Here is a 19,159-nt window from a genome sequence, read left to right as displayed (position 1 = left end):
CCCTTTGCATTTGGAACCGATGCCCTCTCTACCCCACGCTCCACCCCACGGATACAGCGGGCTTCCTGGAGTTTGGGGGCCCACGGATGCCCCGCCCCAGCCATGGAATTTCCAGGCAGGAGCTACCCGAGTCATTTACCACCTCATTTGTGTACCCCGTGCCGTTGTGGTTCAGGCAACTCCTGAACCCAGCGGTCCCGGGCAGGGGACTGGGCTGGGGCCCGTTTGGGCCTTCGAACCACATCCTGTATCCAGCTTACGAAGGCAGACACCTGCGTGTACACATCAGGGGTCTTAGGGTCGCCGCACCAGAGTCCAGAGAAGGAGACCAGACCATGTGCCCGGTTCCTGCACACCAGGGGTCCCCCAGAGTCCGCCTGGGGGTGGAGGGAAAGGCAAGGTCAGGGGTCCATCTCTGGGCCTCTTTCCCTGGCCTCCCTGCCTCGAAACCCTTCCAAGGCTTCCTAGCGCTCCTCCAGCAAAAACTAAACTTACAGCCTTCAAGGGACTTGAGCATCTAGCCCCCACCCATCTGTCTGCACTCCCTTCCCTAGGTTCCTGCCCCACCAGCCTTCTGGGCTGTTCCTGAAGCAAACCAAGCTTGGTCTGGCCTCTGGGCTTTTCCATATCCCTGAGACCTGTTACTGCCCCCATTGGACACTGCTGGTATAGACATACAAGTCTGCAATACTTTGTGCAGTACACAACTTGCACAGCTGTACATGGCAGCCCTGTGATGGGTGTCTCTGCCTGGCATGCCTTCCCTCAGATCTCCTCAAGCCTCCTTCCAGTCTCAGCTCAAAAGGTGCTCTCCTCTGAGAAGCCTTCCTGAATACTCACCCTAAAATTCCCGCTTCCTCCCCTCCTCTCCCCTTCCCAGTTGTATCACCCTAACTGTAATCTGAAATCACCTCTGACCCTAGGAAGTAGGTACTATTAGTGTGGCAGTTTTACAGGTAAAGAAAGGTCCAGAAAAGTGAGGTGACTTTTCCAAGGCCACACACCTGGGAAGTGTCACAGGCTGGATTTGGACCCATGCGGTTGGACTCCAGAATCTGTTTTGAATCACTCTCTTGCCAGGAACAAAAAAACCCTCCAGGTTGTTTCTCCCTCGGCACCAGGGCCAGGGTTGCCCAGAGTCCACGCAGGGTCTCCGGAGCAGGAACTCCTTGACGGAGATCTGTTACTGCGCCCTACTGAACGCTGCTTATAAATACACAAATCTGTAGCCCTTTGTGCGATGCGCGATCTGCACAGCTGTACGTGACAGCCCTGTGACCTCGGAAAAGTCTTTGTCCTTCCAGGGTCTCAGTGAGGCTTCATCTGGTCAAAGGTGAGCTTAAGGACTTAGTTCCCAAGCCTCTGCCTTCTCTAACCCTGTCTGTGGGCCTCGGTTTGCCCATATTGCAGGAAGGTAGGGTGGGGACCCAGTGTCTCACCGAGCAGAAGCCACGCCTCCGGCGGTCCCCACTGTGGGTGCAGAGCATGGCAGGGCTCAGCTGGCCCTTCCAGGAGCTGTTGCAGACGTCCAGGCCCAGCACGCGGACTTCGGCCTCCATCAGCCCGGGTGGCAGGTCCTCGAAATCGGATACAGAGCCCCAGCCAGCCACCCGGCAGCGTGCCCCCGCCCTGAGTGGCGTGGCGTCTCTCCGTGGCAGCCTCAGCAGCCCCACCGCAGGACCCAGGATGGCAGAGCCGTTGAGCTGCAGAGAGACCGCTGCGTTTGGGTTTACCCCCGACCACCCATCAGTGCTCCTGCCTCAGTTTACCCATCACGACGCCTTGGCTCTTTGTGGCCTCATGGCGAGAAGTCAGCAGCCGCTGCCGTGAGGCTCAGGAAAGCCTCTTGCTGCCACGCGGGCCTGCCCATCAGGCCTCACCCGTTCAGACCAGGACGCTGGCCTCCCCCGCTGCCAGCGGTGTCCTTCCAACCAGCATCTCCCCTGCTCGCAAGCTCTCCCATGGCTCCCCATTGTTCCTGGGACAATACGTCCTGGCTCACCATTCAGCCCTCCCCTCTACCCAGAATGAATTTACTGTCATTCCCTGGTCCCCACCACCCCACCCCCACTCCCCCCCGCACCCCGCCGGAACACCCTCCCTATCCAGCCTTCAGGTCTCAGCTTAGATGCCACCTCCTCCAGGGAGTCTTCCTAGACTCCCAGGATAGGACAGGAGCCTCCTCCGGGTTCCATGTGCCCCTGCCAAGGCCGATTTACCCAGCTGCCACCGAGTTGGACCGGAAGCTCTAAGGGGACCGGCCCTGGGGTGTCCAGGGCCCAAAACAGCTGGTGGGCGCTCAGTCAGCGTTTATGGGATGAATGACTCAGGCCCCTGGTTTTGGTACTCACTCCCTAACCGTGGCCATATCCTGACCGTACCCCAGCCTCAGTTTCCCCAGCTGCATAACGGGACGGGTGACCAGAGCTGTGGGCACCAGGTTTTGGGGTTTCACAGATGAGCAAAACCCACATGGCAGCTTTGGCCGCGGATACTCGCTGCCCCCTTTTCATTTTGCTTGGAGAACAGCCCCCGCCCCCAACCCTCTCGTTCCCAGGAACCTATTTCTGTTACGCTGAGCATCTCTGTTTTGACCTTTCACCACATTTGGACAGCAGGCCTGAGGTGTTTTCCCTTGAAAACGGAGCCCTGGGGGCCCCTGGAATTGAATTTGGGGCACCTGAGCGTCCTGCGGGGGGCGACCCCAGGCAGGCAGGGGTGGGGGGGGGGCGCTCAGAAAGGACGCACCTGTGTGGGCAGGGAGGGAAGGAGCCACTTCCTGCCCGGAAACCCCGCAAAGGGCCTGGGGGGCAGCGACTAGAGTATCTGGTGTCCTAGAGTCTCACGCGCTTCCCCTTTCAGCGTGAACACCGGGGCCTGCCGTGCGCTACAAACGGCCATAAGGAGAGAAAAATCCCTGCGCTCCACGTCTGGAGGAGGAAGCAGTGAACGTTGGTGAAGAAGCAAATGGTTTCAGCTGTGGGGGACACAAGGAAGTTGGGACAGAGGGACGGGATGGGGAGATGGGGGGGCCGGGGGAGGGCAGGTGACCGGGGCTTCTCGAGGGAGGCCCCAGAGGAGGGCACTTTCGAGGGAAGACTGGGAAGGGTGGAGGGACAAAGCCATGCGGTGTCTGGGGGAACGGCGCCCTGGAGGGGACGCAGCCAGTGCAAAGGCCCGGGCGTAGGGGGCATGGGGGCAACACCGATGGCTCAGTCTGCCCCCAGGGGGCACCGAGGGGGCCATGTGGGAGGCACAGAGGGCAGAGGCGGGACATAATCTGACTCGGGTGCTCACAGGACCTTACAGCTGTTTTTAAAACATGTGGGGGTGGCCAGGGACGGGCCAGACCCGCGTCCGGTGCCCCCCAAGGCTCACCTGCAGTAGACAGATGTCGTTGGCGTGGGTGGTGGGCTGGTAGTCCGGGTGCCTGACGACGGTGGAGATGCCCAGCACCTGTCGTGTGGGCTCCGAGCTGTGCAGGACGTGAGCCCCCAGCACCACCAGGCCCATTCGGGAGTCCCTGCAGGGGGAGGGGCAACTGAGAGCGAGCCTGGGGTCTCGGCGTCCCCGTCTGCAGAACGGGGTGCGGCCCCACGACCATAATTACGTTTATTTCCGTTCCCACCTCAATTACAGCCTTCACCTAGATAGGCGCGCTATTAACGTTAATACATATTATCACGAGGTACTTAGAACGCGGGCGATACTGCCTACGTTTCTTACAGCGCCCCCCTCAGTTACAACATCACCCCCAATATTTTCCGTGGCAACGCCGTGGTTATTCAACAGGAAACCCGGAGCGGACCCAGGGCTGCAACCCCGGCTGTGGCCACGACGTCGCTCTCACACACTCTTCTCGCCGAGCCCCCCCTTGCCGTCCGGAGCCGGGGGCCTGGGGCCCGAGTGGCAGCGGCGGGGGCGGCCCCCGGGGTGGGCTCACCTGTGGCTGAAGCAATGGGCCGCGGAGACCACCCAGCGGGAGCGGAGCAGGAAGCCTCCGCAGTGGTGCTGGCCCTCGAAGGCCACAGACACCATGTAGGGCCGGGAGTGGGGCTTCACCTCGTGGCCCCCGATGATCCGGGCTCCCCGGGAGCCTGCAGGAGGGGCGGGACAGAGGGGTGATGCGAGCGGCTCCGGCACCTGCCGGGGTGGGGGTCGGGTGGGGGCGAGGCGCCCGGACGAGGTCCTCGAGCGTGCCGGGAGGGAGCCCGGACTCCAGAAAACCCTGGGCCTGGGCCTCCACCCCGGCCCCCAGTCCCAGCTGAGGCCGAGAGGGGCAGCGACCCAGAGGGCTGAGTAGCTGCACGGGGTCGGGGGCTCTTACCTGGGGGCCCCGTAGGCAGCGTGAGCGCCACAGACACTGCCAGCAGCAGGCGGCCCAGCTCGTTCGCCTGGGGCCCCATGGCTGTCACCGGCTGGTGGCTCCCTCAGAGCTCTGCGGGACACGGCCCGGAAAGGGGGAACCTGGCTGTGGCCTGTGGTGGGAGGTCGGCCAGGCCACACCAGCAACGCCCAGTTCGGTGCTGGCGCCTCTGGGAGGCCTCGGGCCGTTGACGGTCCCAGCCGTCCAGGAGGCCAGGACGCAGGGCGGCGAGGGGACGAGCGCGCGGCTCTAGGAACTGCCCGCCTGGGGCGAAGCCTGGCTCTGCAGGGCCCGGAGGTGACCCCAGAGGCCACTTACCGCCCCGTGCCTCGGTTTATCCGGCATCTGCCCACGGAGCACGTGCAGGGAGCTTCCTGCAGCGGCCAGGACCCGGCCGACAGGCATCGTGCCCCCAGCTGCCTCCTGGGCGTGTGGGGCCGCCTCTCCAGCCGGACGGGGTCTGGCCCCATTGCCACCTGCTCCCCCTCTGCAACTCCGGCACCGACCTCAGGGCTGCGAGTTCCCCGGAAAGCCCTGAGATGGTTGCTGCCTTTGTTGCACTTACCGAGCGCCTACTGTATACAGCCTCTGGCGGGAGCTGGAGGTAGGAGTGTGGCAGCGACCGAGGCCCCCGCCCCAGGTGCCCCTCCCACTCTGCCGGCCAGGCCACCTCGCGGAGCCGGGGTGGTGGCCGTCCGGCTGGCCATCACAGGGCAGTAGGTGAGGCCATGTGATGCTGGAGGCCGGCGGGCAGGTTCCGGTGTCGCGGGCTGTGGGCCCACACCGAGGGGGCTGAGGTTTCTGTTTTGGGGGGTGTGGGGACAGGGCGCTAAGGCTGGAGCCCCCAGACCCGCAGCCCGTCCCCACCCCTCCCTTAGGCCCCGGCCGCTCACCCAGCCTCCCCATGGTGCGCGGCCGCAGCAGCACGGCTGGGAAGTGAACTCACCCAGCTCCCGGGACGCCACGAAGAGGTCTCAGTGGGGCACCGACTTGTGCCCCCTATGGTACCACCTCTCAGGGTCCCTGCGAGTCGGGAGCCTGTGACCGCACCCCCAGATGCTGCCCAGACTCGAACTTGCCTGGCATGTCTGTGTGACCTCCCGGGGCCGCTGGGACCCGTCACCACACACCGGTTCTGACAGCTCTGGGCTCAGAAGTCCTGACACCCAGGCGTGGGCAGGGCTGCTCCCCCCAGGGCCCCAGGGAGCCCCGTCTCCCCCCTTTCCAGCTTCCAGAGCAGCACGGGGTCCGCCCGGCTCTCTGCCTCCCTCTCGTGAGGACCTCGTGAGGACACTGGGCCCCCCGAGCCCCCAGGTCACCCCCGCCTGGTGATATGACAGGTGCCTGGTCCCGGGACCGGGACAGGGACGTCTTTGGGGCCGCACTTAGCGCCACCCGGTCCGTGTGTGTCATCACCCCATTTCACAGACAAGGTCCAGAGCCGCGAAAGCAGCGGGGTGAGGGGGAACCAGCTGGCCTGGAGGAGGCCCCCGGCCCGTCTGGGTTTGAGCCCCGTGAGGCCCACTGATCAGGTACTAAGTGAATGTCTCGCTAAGCCACCATGTCCGTGGTGACCCGTCAGACCAGCCGGCGGGAACCGGCACGGCCGGGAGAACCCGCGGGAAGAAACCACAAGGTCAGCGTCACGGTTGTTTCTGCCAGCGTCAGACCCCATGTGGCCACCCAGAGCCCTGCGGTGGCCGTTTCCGTGAGGGGCCACGTGGGGCCCTGTCTGCTCTGGGGCCCCAGACCTCAGTCAGTCCCCCTGGCCACGCTCCTCCTGAGGCGCTGGGGGGGGGGGGCATGGCCCAAAGCTGCAGGGGTCCCGTTCGGTCCTACAACCTGAGGTGGTCGGCATCGTTTGTACCCCCGTGACCGATGGAGAAACCGATACGCAGAGAGGGCGACTGCCTTGGCCAAGGTCACACAGCGAGGGAAGTAGGGGGTCAGGGCTGCGGCCTCAGGCCGGCCCCTGTTGCCTCTGCCGACGGCTGATTCTGCCCACAGCCGGGCCTGTTTCCTTCCCATCCGGTGAAAGATTATGAAACAAATAACCGTCCTTCCTGGTCAAACAAGCGAGCTTCCCAAAGCCCCGAGGAGCGCGTCAGGGGTCAGTGTTTCCGTTTCCCAAACTGAGGCCCAGAGAGGGGAGCCTGACTTGTCTGGGCTGCCCAGCACAGGGTCCGACACCACAGCTCTGGACTTCAGTCCTTGAAGGGTCTTCCCGCAGAAAATTTGGGTGGCTTTCCTGGTCAGAGCAGGCTCAGCCACGACGATGGTGACAATGACGGTGATGATAACGACAGCTCCCTTTACTGAACGCTTACTTTCGTCACGGATCTGTTGGAGCTCTTTGTACGTCGAGGAGATTAGCTCACGGTCAGATGGATTTCTTCTCCTGAGCGAGCTTGGATCGGGTGCCGAGAACCCAGCCTCCCCGGGGGCGCACGTAGATTCTGATGACGTGCAGAGGGGACCCAGGGCCCACGCGGCCAGAGCCGGTGGCTCCGTCAGACCTCGAATGCTCCCGTCTCCCTTACCTTCGGAAGCTGGAGCTCCCAGGGCCGTCCCACGAGCAGGCCCAGTCTACCCAGGTCCGGCGGCCCCAGCCCTGAGGGTGCGCGCATCCGTTCACCCCTCAGCCCGGGGGGCGCACAGCCCCTTTCGGCGGCAGCAGGGTGGTAGGAGAGGTCCTCGCGGCGAGGAGAGGGGGTGGGGGTGTGTCTGGAGCCACGGGAAACGGGAGATAAAGCTCACAATCTTCCCAGAAGACGGCGGGCGCGGCGTCGGGGCCCGGGGACCCCAGCTGGCCCGCCTGTGCCGGGGCCTCGGCGGTTAGCGGGACGCTAGCAGCACTTAGGAGGGCCCAGGCCGGCAGGCGTCCCTCGACGATGCTTTCGCTTCTCTCACTCAATTGAACGAGCATTCCGAGGAAGCCGCGTCTGATTTCTTGACGCGGATGGTGCGCCCGCCGCCAGGCCCAACGACACCCCGCGTCCCCGCAGCGCCTCTCAGGACTCGGCCCTGGCGAGCGTGGGGCTGCGACGCACGTGCCTGCCTCGCGCGGACCCTGCCTGGCCCCGCGCCTAAAGGCCTGGCAGAGAAGGGGTGCGGGGTGGGCGCCTCGTACGGGGGGATCCTTGAGCGAGCCCGTGCCTCCAGTGGGTAAACTGAGGCTTGAGGGCCCAAGCCCCACCACCTCTGCCCGCCTCATCTGCCTTCATGGCTCCAGATTTCCATCTGGGGAGGGCACTGGGGAAAGCAGCCTGGCCAGAGCCGCCCCCCGCCCCCCCAGGCCTGGGGCACAGGTGACCCTGGGGCATCTCGAGATGCCCAGCGAAGGGTCAGCGAGGGGCTGGGTGCCCACCGGCCAGCTGCAATAGTGCCTGCCATCCTCCCCACGGGGCAGGGGGGTGGTCACAGTGCCCGGCGGGAGGCAGGAAGCCACTCATCCCACGGCTGTTGACTGAGCACCGGGGACACAGCAGCAGGGAAGACAGGCCAGTGTGTGCCCGGTGGACCGAGCAGATGATGTCGTCTACCAGAAGTACTAGGTGGTAAGACAGTGGCCAGAGAAGGACGGGGAAGGGGGTAGGGCTTTAAAACAGGGAAGCCTGGAGACCCAGTAACAGTGGACAAGTGGGGAAGTTCCTCCTGGAGGTGGGCACGGAGGGTGCAAACGCGGGATGTTGGGATGCGGGTGGGGGAGGTGAAGGGAGGGCCGGGCTTGGCAGGGCTCAGCTGGACCCGGGGTTAGGCTGCCGGGTCCTGGGGAGCCACAGCAGGCGTCTGATGGGGACGGTGGCGTCCACAGAGGAAGCAGGGAGACCTGGGAGGCTCCGGGGCTGGGAGGCGGGGGGTGACAGGACACAAGACCCAAGCTAGGGTCATGGCTGGGGAAGGTGAGGGCGTCTCTGACTCAGTGACAGGGGACGGGTGGGCTCTGGGGGCCGGCACAGAGCCCGGCATGAGAGAGTCCTGAAGTCCCAGGGCCTCAGAGGACGTCCGGGGGTGGGGGTGGGGCGGGGGGCGGGGGGCGGGCAGGAGCTCAGGGCAGGGGCTGCTGGGCAGAACCCTGGTGGCGGGGGGACGCGCCCAGGACAAGCAGGGGGAAGGAGCGTCATCAGGGACACGGTGGGTGCAAGTGGCCAGGGGAGGTGTGGGCCGAGGGTCCAGTAACCATGCCCCCGGACTGGGACGGGGGCTGCAGGGTGCCGAGCGGAGAGGAGGGGAGTGGGTGATGTGGCCGCCTCTTGGGGAGACCGCGCAGCTCTGGCCCACGGCACACCCCGCCCTGCCCACCTCCCGGCCATCGCCTGCCACATGTGCCACCGGGGATGCCCACCCACCGTCTCTGCCTCATCTCCCTGTCTCCTGTGGCACCACCTCCGGGCTGGCCCCCTGGAAGCGGTCTGGGGATGTCGGGGTCTCTGTTGGGGACCCCGAGAGCCTCAGGGAGGACTTTGCTTTCGATCTGAGGGAGGCGGGCACCCTGGGAAGTTTAGGGCTGGCGAGGGACGGGAATGGCTTGTCACCTGCCCCTCTCCATCCGTACGCTCTCCTTTCCCCCCAGGCCCTGAACAAAACGCAAACCTCAAAGCTTGCATCATTTGCGTAGTAGACAAAAAGCGCCCCCTCTCCGAGGACAAGGCTTCTGCAACCCTAACCCTATCAGCATCAGGGGCTCGAGACATGTTTGGGGGCGTGACGGACACAGAGGCAGGGGGTAGCGGTGAACGCACGCACGGCCCGCTTTTGCCGAGCCCCTAGCGCAGGGTCAGGCCGGCCGGGCACCTGTTACATAAGCAAAGTTTTATTGGCACACGGCCCCACGGGTGCATCTGTGTGCTGCCTCTGGCCGCTCTCCCGCTGCGATGGCAGAGTCCAGTCCTTGCGACACAGATCGGCCCGCAATGCTGAAAAGTGCTTACTACCTGGCCCTTTACGGAAAAAGTGCCAAGCCCTGAGTGGGCATGTGCCTGAGTGGGAACAACGCTGTTCCAAGGCATCGTGTATATTCGCTCCATCAACCCTCCCAGCGGTCCTAGGACGGGGGAAATAAGGCCCAGAGAGGTTAAGAAACGGACCCAAGGGCACACAGGATACGCGGAGCTGAGCCGGCACTCAACCCCAGGGCTCCCAGGCTTCTCGGGACTGTTTTCTTTGCTCTAGGCTTGCTATTTTATCTCACTGGTTTAATGCTAAGCAGATGCACATCCGTTGTAAAGAGAGAGAGGCAAAGACCCACAAAAGGAAAGGTGTCGACGTCCCTCCCCATTCAGAGCTCATTCAAGGTTGTTTCTTTCTACACGCACACACCCACCCCTTCATTGAGCCCCTGCTGAGTGGAGGGAAGAACCGACTTCCCCCCACTCCAGACCCCAGTACGTGTTCAGGGTCAGGGGCTAGTGTTCTCGTGACAGCCTGGTAAGTCGGGGCCATGGTCTGCACGTTGGTAGGCACAGGTCCTGCCTCACTCCCAGTCTGTGGGGCCCACCTGGTGACACTGGCATCGTGAAGGGTCCGTGGGGCCCACCCGGTGACGTCGCGAAGGGTCCGTGGGGCCCACCTGGCATCATGAAGGACTCAAGACAAACTACGGGGGACCAAGGAGACAGCGGGGCATCTAGCTGCTTCTTTGGGCCACCTGCACCTGCTCCCCACATCCTCCTGTCCAGGCCTCCCCACCACTAGCCCAGGCCGGGCCTCACACTGAACCCCACCCGATGTCACCCTTGTCATCTCTCCAACCCTGTCTGTGCCATCGTGTCCTTCCAGGGGGTCCCCAGAAGACAGGGGGGCCCCAGTACTTGTCATCCCACGTCCCATCTGGTGGCAATCTTGTTGGCTCCCCTTTCAGAATCCGTCCAGCCTCCAAGCCCCCTCTCTTTGCTGTCCTTAATCCCCTCTTGGCAGCAGGAAAGGCCTTCACAAAAATAAGTAAAACAGGCTGAATCCTCTCCTGCTCTAAACTCTGCTATGGCTCCCCAGTGCCCCCAGGACAAAGCCGCATTCTGTGTGGTCTCTGAACGGCCCCTTCCTTCACTCTGGCCGCCTGGGCCTGCAGTGTGGCTAAGGAGGGGGGGGGTGCGGTGCGGGGCTGATTAAACCTACCGACTGTCCTCCAGCCACAGGACCAGGCCCAGCGCTGGGGAAGCGCGCAGCTGTCACCCTCCCCGGCCCGGTCTGGCCGCCCTTGCGCCAGTACTCGCGCTCTCACGGGCCCTACACCTGGCGGCTCTTCTTTAAGACGTCCCACAACCGGCCTCTCGCGGCCCTTCGGGCTGCGGCAGAGACGTCAGCTCCTCGTAGCAGCCTCCAGGACACCCCCTCCCCGGGTCCCACTCCTCCTTCTCTCGGGTTGCGTGTCCCCATCCACGTCTCCGCCCTCCAGACCGGGCTCTGGGCAGGGGCGACCCCGTCTGTGCAGGCCCGGAGAGGCGGCCGCCCGGGGACACGGAATGCAGGGCGCGGGGTGGGGGCGGGGGGCGGCTGGGGGCCCAGGGCGCTGAGGAGGCGACGGAGACCGCGGCGGGGGGGACCGCCCCCACCCCCCGTGCGCCAGGCTGGGGGCGGGGTGGGGGGGCACGGCGGGGTCCCGGGGCGCCAGGCTGGGGGCGGGGACCGCGGCGGGGGGTGGGGGGGGCCGTGCGCCAGGCTGGGGGCGGGTGGGGGGGGGCACGGCGGGGTCCCGGGGCGCCAGGCTGGGGGCGGGGACCGCGGCGGGGGGCCCAGTGCGCCGGGCTACGGGGGGCGCGGCGGCTGCGGGCGGCGGCCGGCAGGGGGCGCGGCGCCGGGAGCCGGGAGCCGGGAGGGAGCGCGCGGGGAGCGAGCGCAAGACGCGCGGCGGCGGCGGCGGCGGCGGCGACGCGCGCGCCCAGCCCACCCCCCGCGCCCGCCGCCGCCGCCGCCGCCGCCCGGACAATAAACAGCCGCGCGCGGGGCGATGCCCGAGCCGGTGCCGCCGCCCCCGCGCCGCGCAGCCCCGGCCGCCAGGCCTTAGCCCGCCAGGCCTCCCCCCACCGCTGCCCGGCCCGCCGCCGCCCCCCACCCCGAGCCCCCCGCCCCCGCGCCCGCCCGGCGCCCGCCCCCGCCCAGCATCGCGGACCCACCCGGACCTCGGCGTGGAGATGGAGTGAGTAGGCGCGCTCGGGCCGGGGGTGGAAGGCTCGGGGGCCCGGGGGAGGGGGGCGAGGGAGGGGCGAGGCCTCCCCCCCATCTCCCGTCCCTCTGTGGGGCGCGTCGCGGCCCCCGCGCGGAGAGGAAGGCGGCGGCGAGGGGCTCCCGGGCCTCCCGGGCCTCCCAGCTCTGCCGGAGAAGCACTTGGGCCGCGTCCGCCCTGAGGCCTCCCCCATCCCCGACCCCCGGCGGCGACCCACGGGCTCATGTGGGGACTGGGGCGGCAGCGGCCGGTGGGGGCGCAGCCTGGGGCGCTGGGGAGGGGGAGGCCCGCGTCTCTTCCCGAGCCCCGCCCGCGTCCCCGGGCTAGCCTCGACCCTCGGCCACCTGTGGGCCCCAGAGCGGGAGCCGTGGGGTGATGGACGGACCCCTCCCCATTGCATCGCACTGGCCTTCAGCCTCCCACCGCACCCCCCCCCCGCCTCCAACCGGAGCACTCGCTCCCTGTGCCCTGGACGCACCAGTCCTCCCTCTGTCTGGCTGCCCTCCCCAAGGGCCACAGCACTGTCAGGAGCGCCTGCTGGGGCGGGGGTCCAGCCAGCAGATACTGTCCTGACTACCGCGGGAGGGAGGGAGGGGGCCTCTCTGCAGCCTTCCTGGTCTGGGACGTGTGTGAGCCTGGAGGTCCAGGTGCTTTCCAGCAGGCGAGCTTGGGTCTGATCCCTTCCCAGGGAAGGCGTCCCCAAGATGGGACCCCAAATGGTGTAGCCAAGGAAGAGCCTGGCCACTTCACCATAGGCTAAAGGTGCAAGCGGGACAGGCAGCCTGGGTCCCCCCCGGGGTGGGGGGCAGCCTCGGTCCCCGGGGCGGGGGGGGGCAGCCTGGGTCCCCGGGGGCTGGGCGAGGAACTGCCCACAGCAGCAGAGGGTTCTCGCACAAGGTGCTGGATGAGCGTGCACAGTCGTTTCAGACAGAGTCCCCTCTCTCCTGGCGTCAGGGTAACCCCCAGGCCCCACTCCCACAGGTGGGCACTGAGGTTGTGGGGTGTGCTGACATGGTCGGGAGATGAGAAGTGGTGTCCGGGTCCTGGCAGCCCCCGCACTGTGTGCCAAGGCCAGCAGCTGTCTTGCTTGGGGCCAGGTCCCCCCCTCCCCACCCTCCGGGCGGAGGCCCGGACAGGGAGGCCCCCCCATCGCCCAGCCGCCCCTGCCCTTCCCACTGGGTGTGTTTTCTGAGCCGACAACTCTCCTCCAGGGATTCACCCGTGACCTGCCACGCCCCCGGCTGGGTGGGGGCCGCTGCAGCCCGCCCTCCCCAGGAAGGGACACCCGACGTCCTCTGCTTTGGAAAACCCAGACAGAGGCCCGGCCTGCTCCCCCACCCGGCCCCCGGGGGAGCCCAGCCAGGGGCTCAGGGGAGCCAGGGCCCGGATGTGTCTGCCCGCATTAGGTTCCCCGACTTGCTTATCTGCTCTACTCCCCAGGCCCGAGGGGAGCCTCTGGGCCTCCAGACCGCAGACCCTGAGCTGTGGGGAGGGGGTGCCTCGGGGGATGAGGGGTGAAAAGCAAGGAAAAGGCCCGCCCAGGATGGATATTCCGGTTGGACCCTGTTTCAGTTCCCGCTGAGGTGCTACTGAGGCCCAGAGAGGGGCAGCCGCTGCCTGAGAGTCACACAGCAGGAGGAGGGCCCCTGAGCGCTTGCGGCCCTGCCCCAGTGCCTTTTGCCCGTGGATCAGACATGCTGCCTCGGGCCCCACGTTGGCTAGATCGCTGGGTTTTCTGGGGGCAGACGTGGGACCGGCTTGGCGTTCACGGGCCTGAGTGGCCGTGAGAGAAAGCGCGTGTGCCCCCGGCTTGGGTGGCCGGGCGGGTGGGGAGCGGCCCCATCCTGCCCTGTCCTGCTGGAGCGCCCGGCCCTGGTGGCCCAGCTTGAGGTCCCATTCCAGGGGCCCGAGGCAGCTGCCCTTTCCTCCTCCACGGGCTTTGCCATCCGAGTCAGAGAGATGGTCGTGGCTCACGGCGCCGCTGGAGAGGTGAAATATGAATTGAAGGATTTATCACAATTTTGTTAATTTAAGGATTAAATTAAAGGTTAAGTTAGTTTGTGTCAACTTAACAACTTAAGGGTTTAACCAAAATCCTTGAGTGACTACCTCCAGGGAGGCCGGGAGCAGGATGGGGGCCCCGCTGACGGGTGGGGCACAGGAGGAGCGACGGAGCTGGGTGGGGTACCTGTCCTTGGGGGTGGGGGGGGGGCGCTGGCCGCGTGGCCCCTGGCCCAGGGCACCCGGCTATGCAGCTCTGAGCAGCCTAAGTCCGGTGAATGGGCTCAGACGGGGCCCGCAGCAGATTCCTTCCCCGGCCTCAGGCTCGGGCCTTTTTCCCAGGAGAAGGTCTCAACCGGGTGCAAAATGGGTCCTTAACGCCTCTCTCACACTTGCTAATCTCCCCGTTTAACGAGAGCCGAACCAGTTGAAAGGCAGCAGCGTCTAGTGATAATTGAACGTAATCACCGGCTTTTATTCTCATCGTATCTATTTTTTAGTGTTTTTACTCTGATGTTTGCGTGAGCGGTGTCTGGTTTTCGGTCTTGGCCACGGGGTGACATTTCCTTCTGAAAGCAGGGGGGTTCCTTGAAACAGTGAGTGTCCCCTTGAAGGGACAGAGTGTCCCCTTGAAGGGACGGTACCAGCGGTGGTGGCAGGAACTTGGGAAGGCGGGTAACGTTTAGTAAGTCCTTGCTGTGCACGGGGCTTTTTGTCCGTGTGAATGTGCTTGATGCTTACGAAGCCCTGCAAGGTGGGGAAACTGAGGCTCAGAGAGGTGACCTGATATATCTGAGGCCACATCGCCGGGATTTGCTCCTGGGTCCTTTCAGCTGCCAGGGTTGGGGGTGGTGGTGGTGGGGTCTTTGTACCTTCCTGTGTCCCATGGACTGGGCGGGGGGGGGGGGGGCTAGGTATCCTGACATTAGCTTCTCACCCCTGCGTCTAGGACCACCTGCCCTGTGCCTCCCCGCCCCCTCCCAGGAGGGGTGTGGCTAGAGGCGGGGGCGATGCTGTAAGTATTTCTGGGGGGAGTTCTGCCTCAGGTGCTGAGGTCCACCTTCAAGGGTCTCAGATTTTCATGCTGGGAAGTGGGTTGACGTTCTTTAAAAAAATCATGCCCCCTTTTTCCAAGTCTGGGAACCCGTTTCTTTCCATCCACCTATGATCTGTTGATTTAGGTAACACTCCCTGCCCACCCGCGGAGCCTTGTGTAGGGATAGGGCCCCGCTCCATCGCATCACGGACCTTCTCTAGGAGAGAGATTTAGAGGTGTACCTAGGTGGGCGGAGGGCGTGCCTGCTGGGGGGCTGGCCTGTGCAAAGGCCCGGGGGTGGGAAAAGAAAGCCTCAGCAGAAAGCAGTGCTGTTTGCTTTGTGCTCTCGGGGCTAGGTCCTGCCAGGCTTGGGGCACCCAGCAAGGGAGCCACGGGCAGCCACGGACCGACGGTGTCCAAGCAGGAGAGGAGTGAGGTTTTGACCTGGGCTAGAAAGAGGATCTGGAAGCTGAGGACCAGGTCAGGGCTCAGTGTGGACAGTCACCGTGTGTGGGGGGGGAGGGGGGGCCCCGGGACTGGGTGCCAGAGACCTGACTTCAGACCCCTGGATGGGCAGGGCGGGCGCCTCGGCCACACCGCACAGGGTCTCCGTGTGGCGCCGATGGCTGAGGGCGGGTCTCAGGGTCTACGGTGTGTGGAGTTGGGCTGGGGGTCTGTCTTGTTTTCAAACAACTTTTTTACACTTATTTATCTTGAGAGAGAGCGAGAGAGAGAGCGAGAGAGCGTGCGCACAAGCAGGGGAGGGGCAGAGAGAAGGAGAGACAGAATCCCAAGCAGGCTCCGCACTGTCAGCACAAGCCCGACGCGGGGCTCGTCCCGCAAACCATGAGATCATGACCTGAGCCGAGATCAAGAGTCGGACGCTTAACCGACTGAGCCGCCCAGGCGCTCTCAAGGGTGTAAAGCAGGAATTCAGGGACCTCCTGAGCCTGTCACTGGGACAGTCCGGATCAGGCTGGGAATTTGGAGGGGAGCCCAGCCCAGGCCGAGTGGGAAAGACGGGTGAGAATCAGAGTAGGGGGAGTCACTGCCAGGACAAAAGGGTGGGGGCGGGCTCGGGCCGGGCCTGGGAGCCCAGCCCGGTGAGCAGACCGTGGGTGTTGGGGGCAGCAGTGTTGGGCTCTGAAGGCCAAGTGACGGGCAGGGTCCCCTCTGGTAACTTCTGTCACGGTGAGAAGGCGCTGCCGGTCGGTCGGTTTGTAGTCAGACGCTCCTGACCCCGAGAGTCCCGGGCAGGGCCCGCGGGATCCGCCGCCGCCCATGGGGGGGGTGGGTGGGGGCGGGTGGGGGCGGGTGGGGCCCTGGCACCAGCCCAGCTGTTTCCACTCCACTCGTGTGTGTTTTCTACCGGCTTCCTTGAGATGCAACCCACACACCACAGAATCCACCTGTCAGGAGGATACAATTCAGTGGTTTTCAGTATGTCCACGTAGTTGTTCGATCACCACCTCCTTCTAGTTCCAGAACATTCCATCAGCCCAAAAGCAACCCCTTCCCCATCCCCAGTCACGCCCCAGCCCCCAGCCCCCACGAGCCCCCTTCCTGTCCCCAGATGAGCCCGTTCTGGACGTTTCACACACGCGGACTCACACCCCGCGTGGCCTCTCGTGTCGGGTTCCCTCCCTGAGCGTCGTGTGTCTGGGGTCCGTCCGCGGGGCGGCGGGGGTGGGCGCCTCACTCCTGCTCGTGGCCGAGGGACCTTCCTGAGTGTGGTGGACGTGTTCTATCTGTTTATCCATCAATGGACACTGGGTTGTTTTCTAAATTTATTTTATTTTTTATTAAAATTTTTTTGTCACGTTTGTTTATTATTTTTGAGAGAGAGAAAGAGACAGAGCGCGAGCCGTGGAGGGGCAGAGAGGGAGACACTGAGCTGTCAGCACAGAGCCTGACGCGGGGCTCGAACCCACAAACCATGAGATCATGACCTGAGCGGAAGTTGGATGCTCAACCGACTGAGCCCCCCGGGCGCCCGACACTGGGTTGTTCTACGCGTTAATTTGTATGGTCACTTCTGAGGTGGTTGGGTGACCTTGGGCCTATTACTTGTCCTCTGTTGGAGGCGGGGAGCCTGTTTTAGATAAATGTCTGATGTGACACTGAGTTTCTTCCAAGAGAGATGGTCACAGGACAGTGGTCCTCAGGGTGGCGGGAATGTGACAGGGGAGGGACCCTTGGGTGGGGGCCACCTCTGAAAAGGCAAAGACTCTAACTGATTCGCTGGCCCGGTGAACGTTCATTGAACCCTGCCGTTCACTGGGGGCCGGGGACATGGTACGGACAGAAAGAGACCCTGTCCTTGTGGGGAAATAAACAAATGATGAGGGTGCTGCTTGGTGGCGAGCTGGTGAGGGGTTGGGGGTACAGGGGAGGCCTACGTGAGGAGGTGACGTTGAGGGAGCCAGTGAGTCCTGGGAGAGAGCTCGACAGATAGAGGACACGGCCGGTGCAAAGGTCCTGAGGTGGGAGCGTGCCTGGAATGTCTGGGGTTGTGGCTGGATCCGAGGGAGGGGTGGGGAGGGACCACAGCTCTTTGGGGCTGGTCTCTGCCTCTGGACTGAGGCCCAGCTTGCCCTAAGCTGGAGACGGCCTCTGGGTGCCATTCATGCCCCACTGCCCCTCCCCCGTGGGGGCCCAGGGCAGGGTCCACCCGCCTCCCCTCCCCCCAGCTTAATAGGCAACAACTGTGCGTCTGGATCTGTGGCCTGCTCCGATCCCAGTTTCCACCGTGGGGGTGATGCCTCTCTGCCTGGAGCTTTCCAGAAAACCCGGCCACGCCTCACGGGCTGTCCACCTCACCAAAGACTGTCGTTGTCCCCTGTGCCGACGGTCTCAGAGGAAGAGAATTCCTTCCTGGTGAAGGGACAGGATCAGGAAGGCTTCCTGGAAGAGGCAGCTGCGTGTGCTCTGAGCTTGGAGCAAGGAAAGGGGGAGGCAGGGAGCTGGTGAAGGGTGGGGGCTTGAGCACCAGCTAAGAGACTGAGCCCTGTGACCAGGCTGTGCAGGGCCTCACAGGGAGGAAGGTTCTGGGGGCTGGAGGGGGACAAAGGCCCCACAAGGGAGCTGGGAACCAGCAGTGAGATTAGGACTCCCCCCATTCCAGCCACCCCAGTGGGGGGCCGGGCCACAGGGCTCCCTTCCTTAGCCCCTTCCTCAGCCAGACTCTGCTCTCCTTCCCTGCACCCGTGGCCACGGCCACGACCACGGCTGTTTCCTTTTAGTTAGCACAGGAATGTTGCCGGTGTTGGGCTCCGTGCCTGCCTGGGCCAGGACCCCTCATTCCACTGGAGCTGCCTGGCATGGGCCTGGAAGGACCGGTGTGTGACCCCCCCCCCCCCCCCCCGCCTCAGACCCAGCTCATCCTGCCCGCTGGGTGACCTTGGGCACGTTGCGTAACCTCTCTGGTGCCTTTAAAATATAAACGCCTCCCAAAGCCGAGGCCTCTGCAGGGCCCGGCTCGTTTGGGTTTGGGCCTCGTTAGCTCATCTCCTGAAGCCAGGATTATCTCATTCGCTCTCAGCCCACACCCTCTCGAGTCCTGAGCCGCCCACATCGGGGCTCGAGCCCAGAATTTGCTCCAAGCACTGTAAAAATAATCAGGCGAGGACAGGAGTCTGCCTGTGCTGAGGGTGGGCCTCCAGGAGGAGGGTCCGTCCCTCCACCAGCAGCTGCTGTGGCCCCTTGCCCAGCAGAGCCAGTGGAGGCCCGGAGACGGGAGTGACCAGCCCTGGGCCACACGGCCGGCGGGGACAGCTCTCACCTGTCCAAACCCGACCGTGTGTTTTGGCCCAAGCTCGATTCTCTGCCCGGCATCTCCTGACATCTGGCCTCTGTGTCCCTCGCTGGGTCCTGAGGGGCGTCCCCGCCGTCCCATTGTCCCCCCACCCCCACCCCCACCTGTGCGGCCTGGCCAGGCCTCAGGGAGGCCCTGTGCTCGGGGAGCACTCAGGAGCCCGCCTGTCTGGACCGAGCGTCAGTTGGCCCACTGGGGAAACAGGCCGAATCACTCCACCCGCCTCTCAGCGTCGTCAGGAGGGTGCTTCCCAAGTGCCCTGTGCGTGCTCACCGGCTCCCGAGCCTCGGTTTCCCATCCTGGGAAATGGGGCTGAGCCCTGCGGGGCGAAGGTGGGGAGCGCTGGGGCCGGTGTCCCTACGTCGTGGCCGTTTGGTCAGGGTTCTGCCGTCAGACTTTGTCCTTCGGATTGCGATGCGTTGTCCGGCTTACCTCGGCCTCCCTGGCTCCAGGGGCAGGTCCGGAGCCTTCGGGGTACGATCCCCTTGCCTGGGCTGCGGCCCCTGACACCAGAAGGGGGGCACCCCCAGCAGCGGGGCAGGGCGGACCCCTCACCTCCCCGCATCGCACCCTCCCCGGCGGCCCCTGAGGCCCAGGGCGGGAGACCCCTTAGCCCCCCAGGCCCGGCTTGGGGGCGGGAGAGGCTCCGCGCCGGCCCAGCCCCCGCGTGCCGGCCTCCGCGTTGCCATGGGGACGGTGCGGTTGCCAGGGCGACCGCCTCCCGCGGGCCCCACCGGGGGGGGGGGGGGGGGCGGCGCCCGGGGCGGGGCGGCTTTGGCG

The 19,159-nt window shown here is 65.0% G+C and overlaps 1 protein-coding gene across 1 annotated transcript; it reads right to left on the bottom strand.

Moving 5' to 3' along the window:
• Window positions 1-28: 28 nt before the first annotated feature.
• PRSS57 (serine protease 57) lies at window positions 29-4,406 on the bottom strand. Its single transcript, XM_047100766.1, is given in 6 exon segments — window positions 29-229; window positions 231-377; window positions 1,440-1,703; window positions 3,379-3,523; window positions 3,944-4,097; window positions 4,328-4,406. Coding segments are annotated over 6 exon segments (990 nt in total).
• Window positions 4,407-19,159: the final 14,753 nt, after the last annotated feature.

This window comes from Lynx rufus, unplaced genomic scaffold (genome assembly GCF_022079265.1).
Source record: "Lynx rufus isolate CCGP_SWC_20201006 ecotype Redwood Valley unplaced genomic scaffold, mLynRuf1.p SCAF_53, whole genome shotgun sequence".
In the NCBI taxonomy this organism is placed as follows: Eukaryota; Metazoa; Chordata; class Mammalia; order Carnivora; family Felidae; genus Lynx; species Lynx rufus.
The sequence above is the reverse complement of the archived record's forward strand: the minus strand, read 5'-3'. Positions and strand labels throughout refer to the sequence as shown.